This window comes from Diadema antillarum, unplaced genomic scaffold (genome assembly GCF_040938485.1).
Source record: "Diadema antillarum isolate AM-2024a unplaced genomic scaffold, OU_Dant_1.0 seq00000137_RagTag, whole genome shotgun sequence".
Taxonomy (NCBI): domain Eukaryota; kingdom Metazoa; phylum Echinodermata; class Echinoidea; order Diadematoida; family Diadematidae; genus Diadema; species Diadema antillarum.
The window spans coordinates 742,486-756,890 of NW_027271214.1; the positions used below are offsets into that span (position 1 = coordinate 742,486).

The following is a 14,405-nucleotide window of genomic DNA, read 5'->3' on the forward strand; positions in this document are numbered from 1 at the left end:
AATACACTACTACTACTACTACTACTACTGCTGGTATTGCTTCAACTGTTCTTCTAGTACTTCCATCAAAATCGATAACCTTTCAGCATTCAGCACTTTTTTGGATTTTACCTCCGCTCTTATGAAGAGGGCGCTGTTGTTTGGCTGCTAATAAGATCCAGATGACTTTACTGCTTAATGAGGCAATTGTGGACATTTAAAACGTGAACATTACATGACATAGAGATTGACTGATAAAAATGTGTAAATAGGTAATATACTACATTAAAAAATAAGCATAAAAATACATTGACAGATAGCTTAACGTATGTACATAGTTGGGTAGATGGATGAATATACAACATAGCTTAGAAAAACATGATGTAAATAAAAACTCCGCCACATGTTAGAAATGAATTAATGTGTCTTCCTTTTAAAAATCTAAATCCTGAATGATTGCACTAATGCATTGGTGATTGATTTTAATATTTCACACACTTTCTATTATTTTCTTTCCCCGTATTTCTCATGGATGTTGTTGTAAATTCATGTAATGTCGCATTGTTTGTACAATGCTGTCCATTTTGTTGTTATTTTTATTTCCGGAAGTGGTAAATAAACCTCAACTAAGCAAGTGATCTTGCCTAAACCCTTTTCCACAATTTCTTAAACCATCACGAGCCCTAAACTTGCATAAAAGCTTATTTTCGACCCCACATTTCTTGTCTCTCCGTATTAATATCATAAATATATTTCTGAACATGACCAGCAAATATAATTATACATATTGATTAACCCAGTATGTTTATTTTATAAACATATGCGTTATGTATGATAATTTGATTGACTGCATTCGATGTATAATGTATATTTCCTTTTTATTTCATCTCATTCCATTCTCATTAATGATAAAAGAAATAAGGACAATGCTATGTTAGGTTATTTCCACAGAAATTAGTACTCAGATCACAATTTTGATTTGTTAAAATATGAGTAATTGTCAGTTTCTTCTGTTTCGTCTTCTAGCACTTGTTTAGAAATGAATAAATATGATCTACATTTTTGATATGTATAACGGTTATCTTCTCAGTATTTTCAAGTAAGAATAAATTAATAAAACTCATGTTTGAGTTTAAAAAATGATATAATGACTGTGTAAATGTAAACATAAAACCGCTTTTATTTAGTAAATGTTCATCATGCTATCAACGTCGTAAGAAAAACTTGGCAACTGTGCATGGAAAACAAATAAATTGACACACACACACACACACACACACACACACACAAAATCTTCTCTTGCAGCAGAGCTCAAAACCAATCTTCTCACAGTCTTTGGAATGCCATTTATTTAACTTAAATGAACGAATCTGTGTGAGATGAACTCTGATAGGGCAAATATGCACACACTACTTTATCAGTATAATATTGTTATACACACCTGTTTTGGAAGTCTACGAAGCGTGTTGTTTCTGGATGATCCTTCAAATATAGAAAGTTACACGCGTACGTCTTGTAGCATTCCACAAATTCGAAGACGGTAGTTTCCTGCCTCACATCTACATGATAACTACAGGGGAAACACAAAATAAAACTCTTTATATTAAATTGCTCAAAAGAAGATGAAAGTGCATCCCTAGTGTGGCAACACGATTCAAGGGCCGCGGAACACGCGCGCACACGCGCACGCACACACACACACAATCTACAAAATATTACAAAACTGACCCAAATCCACTAAAATGGGGGGGGGGGGGGGGGGGAGGGGGGAGAGAGAAGAGATTCCCCCTTGCCCTTCGTCCTCCCAAGCTCGCGTCACCACACAAAACAAACAAACCTAAGCCTTCCATGGCCTAGGATAGGACATAAAATGGAGGTCCCGTGTATGAGAGAGTCACAACTCATGCACGTAAAAGATCCCGCTTCATTCATACATCGCAAAGAGCAGGGTGTTTAACCCGGTGAAGTGGTCCCACCTCACATCCAACTGGACCCCATGGAAGACCAGCTTAGTGTAGGTGAATATGGGCTATCCAGCCATCTTCATAGATGGAAAACGAACAATGATACAACAAGACGATCGTTTTGCTGGAAAACCGAAAGTTATGTAGGTTTGATAGTCTGGCTTTATGAAGTCTAAGGGCATGCATTGACATTGTATTTCTCTTTATCATAAACCAGTGGCGGATCTACGGGGGGGGGGGGGGGGGGGTTAGGGGGGTTAACCCCCCCCCCCCCCCCCCCCCCCCCCCCCCCCTTGGGCTGCCAAGTAAAAAATATAATGTGCATAGGAAAACGCCACCATAATGTCCAGACGCATACAATATGTTCCTGTAGCACTCTGTCTCAGGCTCAGCCTCGGGCAATAGGTTTTAACCCCCTCCCCCCTCCCCCACTACCAAGTGAACATTGTGTTAATTTTTCTATGCACATCACTGTGATGCGCACAGAAAAACGCCATCACGTATCTAGACCCATTTATGATGCAGTGCGCGGCGCAAGCATGTAGCACTGATGACGGTGCGCGGTATTGCATCGGATGCATGCAGTGCGCGCGCGTATTGTATTGATGCAGTGTACGTATTGCACATTACATACACGCCGGCCTAGCGCTATCGCCTATCGACAAGCGTATGTTCCCGGGACCCTTGCTCATCAACCGGCTCATCAACTTTGTGATTAATCATGGAAATTCACGTCCCCAAAAAACTATTTAATAACATTGTGTCCAAATATCATCTTTAATGCTCTGAAAGTATTCAAATTACAATGATTTAAGTGGAAGGATTGAAACTAACAAAAATATTCCACCTTTATGACCAACAGTGTACCAACAACATTGAGTAAGTGTCATTCAATGACACAAAGAGATCCCATAAAAACGTACACAACTGTCGCAAGTATACTGATGATAATTCTTACCTAATGAGTTCACATCTGACCACAATTTTTTCACAGTAGAATCCTTGCATATAGTTTACTTGATTTTATGTGAAGATCGAAGATCGAAATAAATTGTATGATTGTAGCATAACAAGTGGCACCTGTGAAAAGTTTGTTTGTTTGAGTCTCAAATTTTATGCACAACCTTCAATTGGCTGAATAAGCAACATTTAGTTCTACTTGATTTTCATTTCTACTTCATTGGCATGAACTCCAGTATAATCAACATCGCAGGGTTTACTTTAATTTAAGAGTTGTGGTACTATACAATTCAACATATGTTATACACTGTCTTAAATCTACCTTTTTATCACGTATCTTTCCCAGTTACTTTTCATTTGTATCTCATGTTGTTAGAGTTAGACCAAAAAGAAAGAATGCAAATACTGTGTGAAGATATAATAATATTCAACTCATCTGGTAATTGATAACCAAACACATGATAACTCTGGATATAACTGTGTTTTAAACCATAGGCGCCGGAAGTGGGGGGGGGGGGGGGGGGGGGGGGCGGCCGCCCCCCAATCCAAAAAGTGGGGGGCAAAACGCATTTTTGCCCCCCCCCCAAAGCCCCTCCCCCCCCAAAAAAAAAATTATAATAATAAAAATAAATGAATAAACAAAGAAAATAAAATAAATATGTATATATATGAATAAAAGGGAAAAAATATGGCTACAAACGGCAGCTTTTGGACTGTAAAATGTCAAAATTTTCAAGCTCGCTCGCTTCGCTCGCTCTTATCCAGCAGTTGAGCCCGGTGCGCCTCCCCCTTAATTTCTAAAGCGAAAAACATTGCTACGACGGCAGTTGTTGGACTCTAGAATGTCAAAATTTTCAAGCTCGCTCGCATTGAATCGTTATGCCATTCTCCTAATGTTGCTGACAGTAATTGCCAGTAGTTGCGCCCGATGCCCCCACCCCTTAATTTCCAAAGCGAAAGATAAAATATAGCTACAAACGGGAGTTTTGGGACTGTAAAATGTCAAAATTTTCAAGCTCGCTCGCTTCGCTCGCTCGCATTGAATCGTTATGCCACTCTCCTAATGTTGCTGCCAGTAATTGCCAGCAGTTGCGCCCGATGCCCCCCTTAATTTCCAAAGCGAAAGGTATACATGTAGTTACAAACGGGAGTTTTGGGACTGTAACATGTCAAAATTTTCAAGCTCACTCGCTTCGCTCGCTCGCATTGAATCGTTATGCCACTCTCCTAACGTTGCTGCCAGTAATTGCCAGCAGTTGCGCCCGATGCCCCCCCCCCCTTAATTTCCAAAGCGAAAGATATAGCTACAAACGGGAGTTTTGGGACTGTAACATGTCAAAATTTTCAAGCTCGCTCGCTTCGCTCGCTCGCATTGAATCGTTATGCCACTCTCCTAACGTTACTGCCAGTAATTGCCAGCAGTTGCGCCCGATGCCCCCCCTTAATTTCCAAAGCGAAAGATATAGCTACAAATGGGAGTTTTTGGACTGTAAAATGTCAAAATTCTCAAGCTCGCTCACTTTGCTCGCTCGCATTGAATCGTTATGCCATTCTCCTAATGTTGCTGCCAGTAATTGCCAGCAGTTGAGCCCGATGCGCCGCCCCATTAATTTCCAAAGTGAAAGATATAATTTGTCGATCGTTTCACACCGTCATTCCATAATCCATGTAAGGAAAACTTACAATGTTCCTCAATGACTGCGTTGTTGAATGTATCACATTCCGTAATGTATTGTAGTCCCATTATTGCTCACGCACACACGCACAAGCATACAGACCGTCAAAATTACTTTATGGTTCCCCCCATGTTTCGACCCACCGTACGCCACTTTACATATGTATAATAGATGTGTGTGCGTGTGCGTGTGTGTGTGTGTGTATGTGTATATTGTGTAACATACGCATGGTCTAATCTTGAGCCCCATCCAATGTTTGCCCCCCCCCCCCCCAATCCAAAACTGCTTCCGGTGCGCCTGTTTTAAACTGTTATTTGATCTTATTCTAATAAGACGTAATATCATGGACTGCTTTTTATGTTCTCCATTACGTTAGTAGATGCCAGGAAAACATCACTTACGGGGTTCAAATAGCTAAAAAAAAAAAAAAAAAAAAAAAAAATCGGCGCGACGCCACGCGGCTCCACGCGGCTCACAGACATCGCCTTGTGGACGATGCTCTGCATCGCCATTGGGACATCACAAACCCAGGGACCGCGGAGCCAGGGTCGGCAAAAAAGATAAAAAATAGAGCATGTAAGTATGCTTAAAATCGCAAGCTGGCAACCCTAAAAATGAAAAATCTCCCTACTGAAGGAGGGGGGATACCCCCCTCCCACACCCTCCCCCCCCCCTCGCTCGCTTCGCTCGCTCGGGCTTGGTCGCTACGCTCCCTCGCAATACCCAGCTCAGCCCCTCAACCCCCCCCCCTTGGAAAAAAGCTAGATCCGCCCCTGTAAACACATACACATTATGCATATGTCTTACATACTACACACGTACAAGTTCCACAAAATGCACACAAACACACACACACACACATATATATATATATATATATATGTAGCCTATATATGATTGTATTATTTCATAACACTGTATTGTCCCTTATCGCAAGAAAAGCAAAAAACAAACAAAAAACGAGCCTCTATGATTATGTCTTAACAAAATTTGTTATGCTGTATTCATACTTTGTTGAAAATGAAATGAATGCAGGACCTTTCCCTGTGGAATCAGTTGCCTCAAGCTATCCGTTACATTTCTAATGTTGACTGCTTTAAACTTACCCACAAAATGCATTTGTTTATAACTGTTTTCCAGTAGAATTGTACATTTTTCATTACAATTGTCTCATTTACTCCCATGTGTACATGACGTGTGTGTCATGATCTGTGTATTTCATAATTCACTTTTCCTACTGCGCCTTGAGCACATTAGTCATGTGGAATTGGCACATTTATGTATACCCTGTATTATCATTGTTATTATTATTTTTACTATCAAATAACATTTATACATTTTTGTATAATCATATAAATATAATGATTGAATGAGAAGTTCAATATTTACCACTGCATATCTTGTAATAAGCTTAAACTTTGATTTACAAGTTTTAAAATGGCCCCATCTCTTCTAACCTATATCAGACATCATGTTTACACCGTAGCCTCAGAAACCCTCGTGCAATCGTTTCATAATTCATTCAAACTATCTAGCACATCGTGGAATTCTTCACAACACTGTATAGATATTCATATCTTTCGCCAGGTTTAAATAAAAATGTGATTTCATTGAGTGCTGTCCATGAAATCTGAGATAAATGAATTCTTAAAGCTACACAGGAAATTACCTGAAAACGGTTGCTATGGCGACTTTGTATACCATTCGCTTTCCAAACCATCCCATTTTGGCACAAACATTTAGGAAAAAAGGTACGTACGTTGTGCTATATGTAGGAAACACGAAGGCTGTCAAAATCTACGAAGTATCCGTCAGGAGTACTGGCCCGAAGTTGTTTGTCATCGAACTGCAATAATAAGGAAGTGAAATTAAGCGTGAAAGCCATGCTGTAGCCGATTGGTAAGTGGAAAAAAAATGAATGACTTTCATTCCACTATTTGTCTTGTAATGTTACATAACTGTCATATAATAATGATGGCAATGAATTTGCAATCTATAACAACTTTCATATTTCTTTTTTTCTTTCAGACCTTAAGTTTAATCACACCCTACGCGTGCATGGGGCATGCAAGGGGCATGCAAAAGAATTTTATTTTTCCATATAGGCCTGGGACTGTTAAATGCTCGGCTCACTAAACATTGCTTTAAAGTAATTTTTCACAGCCATAATGCCGTCACAAGCTGTTTATAATTACGCTACACTGTTAGAAAAAAATCAACAAGGTTGTTTAAAATTTTAAACAACCACAAGTTAACCGGTGAATCGCTCAACTGTTGTTTAAAAATTAAACAACACGTAGTTGTTTAAACTTTTAACCCTTTGTTGTTTAAAAATTCTAAACAACTGTTGTTTAAAAGAAATTTAAACAACTGGGTTGTTTAAAAAAGTTGTTTAAAAATTTAAACAACTGTTGTTTAAAAGTCATTTTATACAACTGGGTTGTTTAAAAAAGTTGTTTAAAAGTCTAAACAACTGTTGTTTAAATGTAATTTTATACAACTGAGTTGTTTAAAAAAAGTTGTTTAAAACTCTAAACAACTGTTGTTTAAAAGTCATTTTATACAACCGGGTTGTTTAAAAGTAATTTCATACAACTGGGTTGTTTAAAGCAAATATTAAATATTCATGTTTAGAATTTAAACAGTTCTTAATCCCATATTACTGTACAACTCACTTGTATATAAGCACAATAACACAAATGTTTATTTTTTTTGGCCAATTATATATTTAAGCACATTTTCACTGTCTATATCACTGACAGCGTATCATTAGAAAACCTTCAATCGGTCAATCTGTCCATCGATGTGCAAACTTATTACAAATAACAAATTGAGCCAATCAAGAATTGTCTCATCCATTTTCAGAATATATACAGAGTAACAATTCTTCTTATACAGTTAACCTTTGATAAGTCGAAGTTCTCGAGAACCGAGAAAAATGTGTCGACTTGCGCGGATTTAGTAAAAATATGCAGTTTGACTGCAGAGGAAAAATCACGAGCTTTTGTTATGCTTGAGTTAAATGCTTCATTTCTCATATTGTGTGGGTGCATGGGGACCATCAGTTGCCCTCAGATGGGTCCAAAAGGGCTAACTGAATGAACAGTACACAGAGAATGTAATTTTTCAGAATGCTTTTACAGTCCAATGCACACCTTACAGACACATTATCCAGTTTTATAGTGATCATACCCTTACAAGACAAGATAAATCTTGAATGAGTCTTATTTCCTGGAGTAATTATCTGATTTTCTTAGAACCACTGACTTTGTTCTTGAAGTGTTTGTCACTATTACATGCGCTTGGAAATCTCATAAGCGAAGCATAAGGGAATGGCCCTCTAAGGATTTGCTTTTCTGTCCCAATACTGTACTTTGTTGCCCCACTAAGAAAATATTACTGAAGGTATTGCACTACACAGCTTCTCTACTAACTAGATCATTTTTAACAATGTTCAATTTGATGTAACAACATTTTGAATCATTTCAGTTGCAATGCTTTTGGGGAACATCTGCAATAGTAAGTCAGGGGTTATCAGATTATATTTCCTTGACAGTTCAATGATGACTGTGAATATACTGCAGATGGAGAAACCATTCACATTAAGAAATAAGTTTTATCTCTTGTGAAAATTCTACTCCATACCTATATTCACCATATCTGAACAGACCAAATAACATATACAGTACATTGTAATTATAATGAAACGTACTCCTGTTTACTGGTGTAATTTGAGAAGTCATACCTGCTACCAACACATAGTTGTTGTTTTTTTCATAACTGGGATGTGCCAAGTACAGCACATCTGTCCAGCAAAGATCATCTCTGTCACTCCTGTGATAGAGATGGCAGTAATGAAGATTACTCTATATACAATGAAATAAATTCATAATGGAAATATACATTCTACGAAACAGTTCATCTTGAATTTTATGAAGGCCACATTCAGTACAGAGTGTCACCTCCATTATGCTCAACAGATATGAGGTTTTAATTTCCCAATTGCTATATTTCTGAAAATTGACTGTCATGCTTCAGTATAAACCTGTGAAGATCTTGCCCAATATTTCATTAAGTCACTACTATGCAAAATACCCTTTTTAATTCATTTCTAGCCCATCTTTATCACAAGTTTTCAAGGGCAAACATTACCCACTAATAGAACAATCTTCTCATGACCTTTGATCTTTCCATGTGACATGTATCCATTACTTATTGAGTTATAAACGAATAAAACATAGATACCAACCTTTGCTTTGACGAATGACCTAAAAGTCAACTTTGTCAATTAAACTTCTGATGACCATGAAAATCTCATTCTACGCATCTAATCTTCCTGATTTGAAGAGTTCAGGTATGTCCTGATCTCTCTCACAGAATTGGACGTCACTTTACCAGGCATTTTGTACACAACTGTCTCCAAGAACTGCCAGGCAGCAAAACATTGAGCCTGGTACTATACATCTAGGACATAATGCACTTTGAATGCACAGTCCACAGCCTTTGTCAAAGTTGGAAACAAGAATCCCTGTCTCTCTACAATAGGGAGTTTTCGCAAGCACAACGCGGCCGGGAGTTAAGCGTGTCGTGTGCAAAATTTGCTTCTGCACATGATCAAATCCGAGGAACGTCCCGTTCGGGGGAAAACAAGTACGGTACTTGGCCAAAATATAGCGTTCGGTCCCGATGCTGGGCTGGAGTGAGCAGCCAGTCAGCCAACCAATCAGCGATCTTGTCCCCACGCCTCCGTCCTGTACAGGAAAGCGAAACTGCATAGATATGGGGACGGGAGTCAGAGTACGGGGACTGTCACAAGTGATCGCTTCCTTGTATTCTTGGTCTTCGCGTCGTGTAGCGAAAACTTCCTAATGACAAAGGTTTGCAGTGGCTTCTTCCAGGATCCTCCCATCAGCAAGATGAAGGGCTGTGGTCTCTGCTTCCTGTCAATTTGTCCAATGTAGAAAGCCAGGTCTGTGCCCTCCTGTAAAAAAGAAATGGAAGTGGAAAAGAAACATGCATTATACATCTCGATAAAATCTTGAAATAATCTACGCAGAAGTGTTGGGTTGAGGCATTGGTATAAAGTCCATCAGAACAGCATTTCCCACACCTCTCCAATGTTCAAGGTAGAGTTCATAATAAAGCGCCTGGCCAAATTCTGCAACATTTCATTTGCAAACATATACCCTAACTTGGGCATTTTATGTAGTATATAACATCCATGTATTACATTTTCTATTCTTGCAAGGGCTAACTATGACCTGGCTGAATGAATTTTCAATTGTGTGGCCTATGGGAACTTCTGAAAGGCAATGAATTTTATTGCTGGCAAGCCCAGGCAAAAAGTATTATCAAACAAAAGCTACTTATGAATTGCATTTCATTATTTTGGGTAAGTTACTCTTTCCATGTATACCAGAAGTACTATACTATATCCACTATACAAGTAGTACTAGTAGTATAACAATTTTGTCCACTTTACATTGTAGGAACATTAAGGAGTATGCGAGGTCTTTTTTTCTTTTTGGTATGGGGGGGGGGGGGAAGACACCCTGTATCACATTGGATGTATATGAGTGGTATGTGATATATTTCCAGCATCTTGCTGAATATACATGCTTGTAATACCATAGGTCAAGTGCAATATTTATTGATGAATGGAATATTCCTTGTTGGCAACATTTGGGACCAATTTTGCATTTCATGCGATTTTTCCCCTTTTTATTAAAATGAAAAGGACATATTGATATTGGACAAGTGTGTGATTGAGCAGTCAGGCACAAAATACAGTAAATATGTATGTTGACTATGTAATATAAGATTTTTTTTTCATTAAAAAAAAATTATTGTGATTCACAGCATACATTAGCAATATAGTAAATTTGCATAAATATGTAGAATCCATGGACTAAACTAACAAATGAAACAGCATAAACTGGGAATTTCTGTAACTATGGACCACAGCTTGATGATTTTTATATTTTGTATTGCAATGTCAAAGTCCATCTCATCATTTTAATAAGAGGGCAACACATCACTTGTCTTAGAAGATTAGCCTCCGAACATTTAGGTACTTACAGGTTGAAAGTCGTAGAATAACTCCGACTCCTGAAAGGAGCACTTGCCCCACACCCTCGCAGTCCAGCCTCGGCAAACTAGCGGCAGCATGCTGATTGCAAGCGTCTCTTTTTCCTCTGTGGAGCAAAATGTATGACACAGGGGGAGTATTTTGAATGATAAGTACAAATATACCCTTTAAAAATATTAACACAATCAAGGCTGATAAAGAGAAATGCTGACAAGTATCAGCTCATATTCAGATGCTAGCTTATGTACTTATATTGTACTTGATTGCAACCAGGATTACTAACTGTGGGGGGGGGGCTGTTTTAAAGTTGTTTGGAGGGTATTGTAGAAAATACTACACATTTTGAAAGAGGGACTGATTCTGGCAACGGCACTTACTACCAAGACGGGCAAGTAATTGTGGATGAGTAGAGCCAAACTTGTAAGGCCAAGCATTAGAATTATAATGCTGTAATAATCATCATGCTATTCTACAAAGCAGCAATCAGAGTTACCATGAACTTGGATGAAAGAAAGTTGAATGGTGTTGACAGCCAGTGCCTCAATAAGAATAATCTTGCACTACTGTGAAGTGCTTAACAAAGACTATTGCAATATGAATGCCATTTGGGCTTTTGCAGGAGGTTCATGTCATATTCTGGCATTGCATAAAGCAAGATCAGTTAATATGCATATATCTTAATTAGATTAGCAAGAGCAAGGGATGTTCAAGGTCCAGTGATTTTTATTCCAAGTAGTAGAAAAAAGAATGCAAAAACTTTAATAGTTCATAAAAGACTTCTCTGTTAATGTTATCCTATAATGACAAAAGCTTGATTATCATGTGAGTTGATCAGGCAGTGGAGAAGAAAAGGGGAATGGTAGATGAAGTAAGCAAGGACAAACCGTCCAGAAGTTTCAGTGTACATGAACTGTGTGGCCGTGGGGTGCTATAATGTGAGAGAGGGGCAGGAGACAGCCTCTCCCAAATAATTGTCCAAGCTGTAGTTACAATCATTAAAGCTGCACTACCGCATGTGATACAAGGAGCGACAGAAGCTTGTATGAGCACAATTAAAGATGTTTTGAATCCACATGTGATCTCTTGAGGATTCAGTTCCAGCAGGACGAGGTCCAACATGAGCTAAGGAGGGACAATCTCTGCCTGACTGGCCTGCCAGAGGGGGCTGAGGAGACAGAGGAAGAGCTTACTGAGGGCGAGTCAAATGTTGCCAAGGAAGTTGGCTTAGACATTTGGAAAGAGGACATCTCATCTTCATGATCTTGTCATCATCTTGGGGAAAAGGCAAGAAGGAAAGAGCAGGCAGATCAAAGTCCACTTTATTGCAAAAAAAAAAGGAACAAACTGTATTCTGGGCATTCTAGTCTGAAAGGAGAAGAGCATGAAAAGTGTGTACATCAATGAAGATCTAAAGGCATACAATGTGTCACTCGATCAGTGCATGATAAATGCCAAGGAAGCTCATGATGTCGAATCGGCAACAAAACCAAATACGGGAACATGACATGCAAGTTGAATGATGGACAAGGCAGAGTCATCAAGAGCCCAGATGATCTCTTTGATATTGGCTTTGAAATTACAGATCCACTTCAGTTTTTGCAGGTTTTTGCGAAAATCTTAGAAATTAACTAACAAGCATTGAATGAATTTCTCGGTTTAACATTTTTTTTTTTAGTCATGTACACACTGTAAGTACAGTAATGTTGTTGATAAATTCACCTCAACTCAAATGCAAAAAAAAGGAAAGGGTGGTACTGGGGCTGTAGTTTAGAATCTCTACACAGAGCAATACTATTTAAAATGTACCTTTGGAAAGGCCATCGGTGTCACCCGTGTGACGAATAAGCAGCGTTGCTACGATGGACATCTTGATTCCCCATACTAGAGTACTTTGTCAGCATACATGGCCATGCTGCAAACATCCTGTCTTCAGCCATGATCTCCTGGCTGAAGTCTTGCTTGATCTGTACAAATTAGGGAACAAGATTGCATTTGTAATCATATTAAGGGTGGCCCAGAAAGAATGCTATAAACCACATGGAAAAAAATATAATACCCGGTACTCAAGTTAATAACAAAATCATAAATGATGGAGTGAATTATGCATGATCATTAGCTTCTGCAAAAATATTCATTCTATAAACATTTTTCTCACAAGTTTGTGTGAATTTGCACAATGTGCTTCGTTTGGCATGGAAATCTTGACAGCCTGAGAAGAAAGCTCCTAATCTTTGCATAGAAACTTATTCGAAAGAGACAAAAGTGCCAAAAATTGGTTCCAAACCACCTACTTACACGAAACAAATATAACTCTACTAAGGTGGTATATTATTACTACAGGCATTAAATTTATGTGTGGTGCATAGACTATATTGTGCGTTAAAAACACCACAATCTGTTTTCTGTCTTTATCTTCATTTTCTATAAGGGTTCTAGGCCTTTTTTTTTCTACTGGAAGCTTACGTAGACCTTAATTCATCGAGCATCATTGATGGCAATGATGCTCAGTAAAGAATGTATTGCTCCAGCAAAAGTAGCAGAACTTAACTTGCACTTTAGTATTGGATTTTAGGGGGTTCGTTATGTCTACAGTAGATTTTGGTTGTACGGTTGGACCTACGTACTACTCATCGACCGCCTAATGTTTATTTGCTTGATAAGAATATTTAACACTGAAATTCACGCAAAAAACTTGACCTACGTGATTGAGAAAATCCAGTGCTAGGCTATCAAATGCCTTTGTTCCCTTTTCAATTCAAAGTTTCAGTGCAAAAATATCGCCGTCGAACTTGCGTGGCCCGTTTCAGCTCCCCGCGGTAACGCTCCTTATTGAGATCGACCGCTGTTTTTGCATTGACAATGCACGCAAACCGAGTTGTATTGAACACCGTGTTGTACGAAGCTTTTTAGAAACTTCCATAGACATACATTACAATTCGGTTAAAATATTCATTCGAAATTTTGTCCTTGATTAAAACCATTAACTTTGTTAATGAACGGTGAATTTTCGCGTTTTCCCACACCATCCTAATCAACAGTCAAAGCCAATCCATTTTTATGTGCTTTGCGTGCAGTGAAGTGCGTACTAAGCGTTCAGTGCCCCAATTAATACACGGTCGGTTTATCACAAGAGGGTGGTCGATGTATAGGGCTATCATACAGCCGACCATAAGTTCTAAATTATGAGGTAGGACATGATCGAGACGGGTCATTGACATTGTGTGATTGAACTTAGTTAGCACTAGCAGTCTAAGGCCCTAGCCCTTGACTAGGCCCTAGCATTGCCTAGCTATAACACTTTAGGCCCTAACTGTCACGTTAGACCCTATATATGCCTAACTAACTTGTTAGATTTCTATATCATCGAACTCGGACACTGCGCCTATAATTGTGCATGATGTGATACGGTGCCTGTTACAACTTAGATTCCAGTTAGAATAGGGCCTACTGTACAACGAATAGGCTAGCTGTACTGTGTCAACAATGGGAATATTCAGTACCGTAAAGTGCTAAAGGTACGCTGATTTAGATGATTAGTTTTTGTAAAAGAAATTCATATTTTATGTGAAGTTTTGAAAATATATGTAAGGACTGAATTATGCAAGTGTTTATACAAGCACGAGTTGGTTGAAAAACATACTGTAGTGGGGAGCGACTTCGGACTGACTCGGACTTACTCGGACCGACTCGACGACCGTCGGACTGCCCTCGGTTTCCGAGGGCGCAAACCCGCCGTGT

General features: G+C 38.8%; 1 protein-coding gene across 1 annotated transcript in view; it reads right to left on the reverse strand.

Moving 5' to 3' along the window:
• Positions 1-6,344: 6,344 nt before the first annotated feature.
• The window catches only part of LOC139727635 (putative methyltransferase DDB_G0268948), a 40,514-nt gene continuing 32,453 nt past the window's right edge, over positions 6,345-14,405 (reverse strand). The window contains exon 4 of the mRNA XM_071638616.1: positions 6,345-6,425. Within this exon, the coding sequence (XP_071494717.1) occupies positions 6,345-6,425 (81 nt within the window). The remainder of the gene's footprint in view (positions 6,426-14,405) is intronic.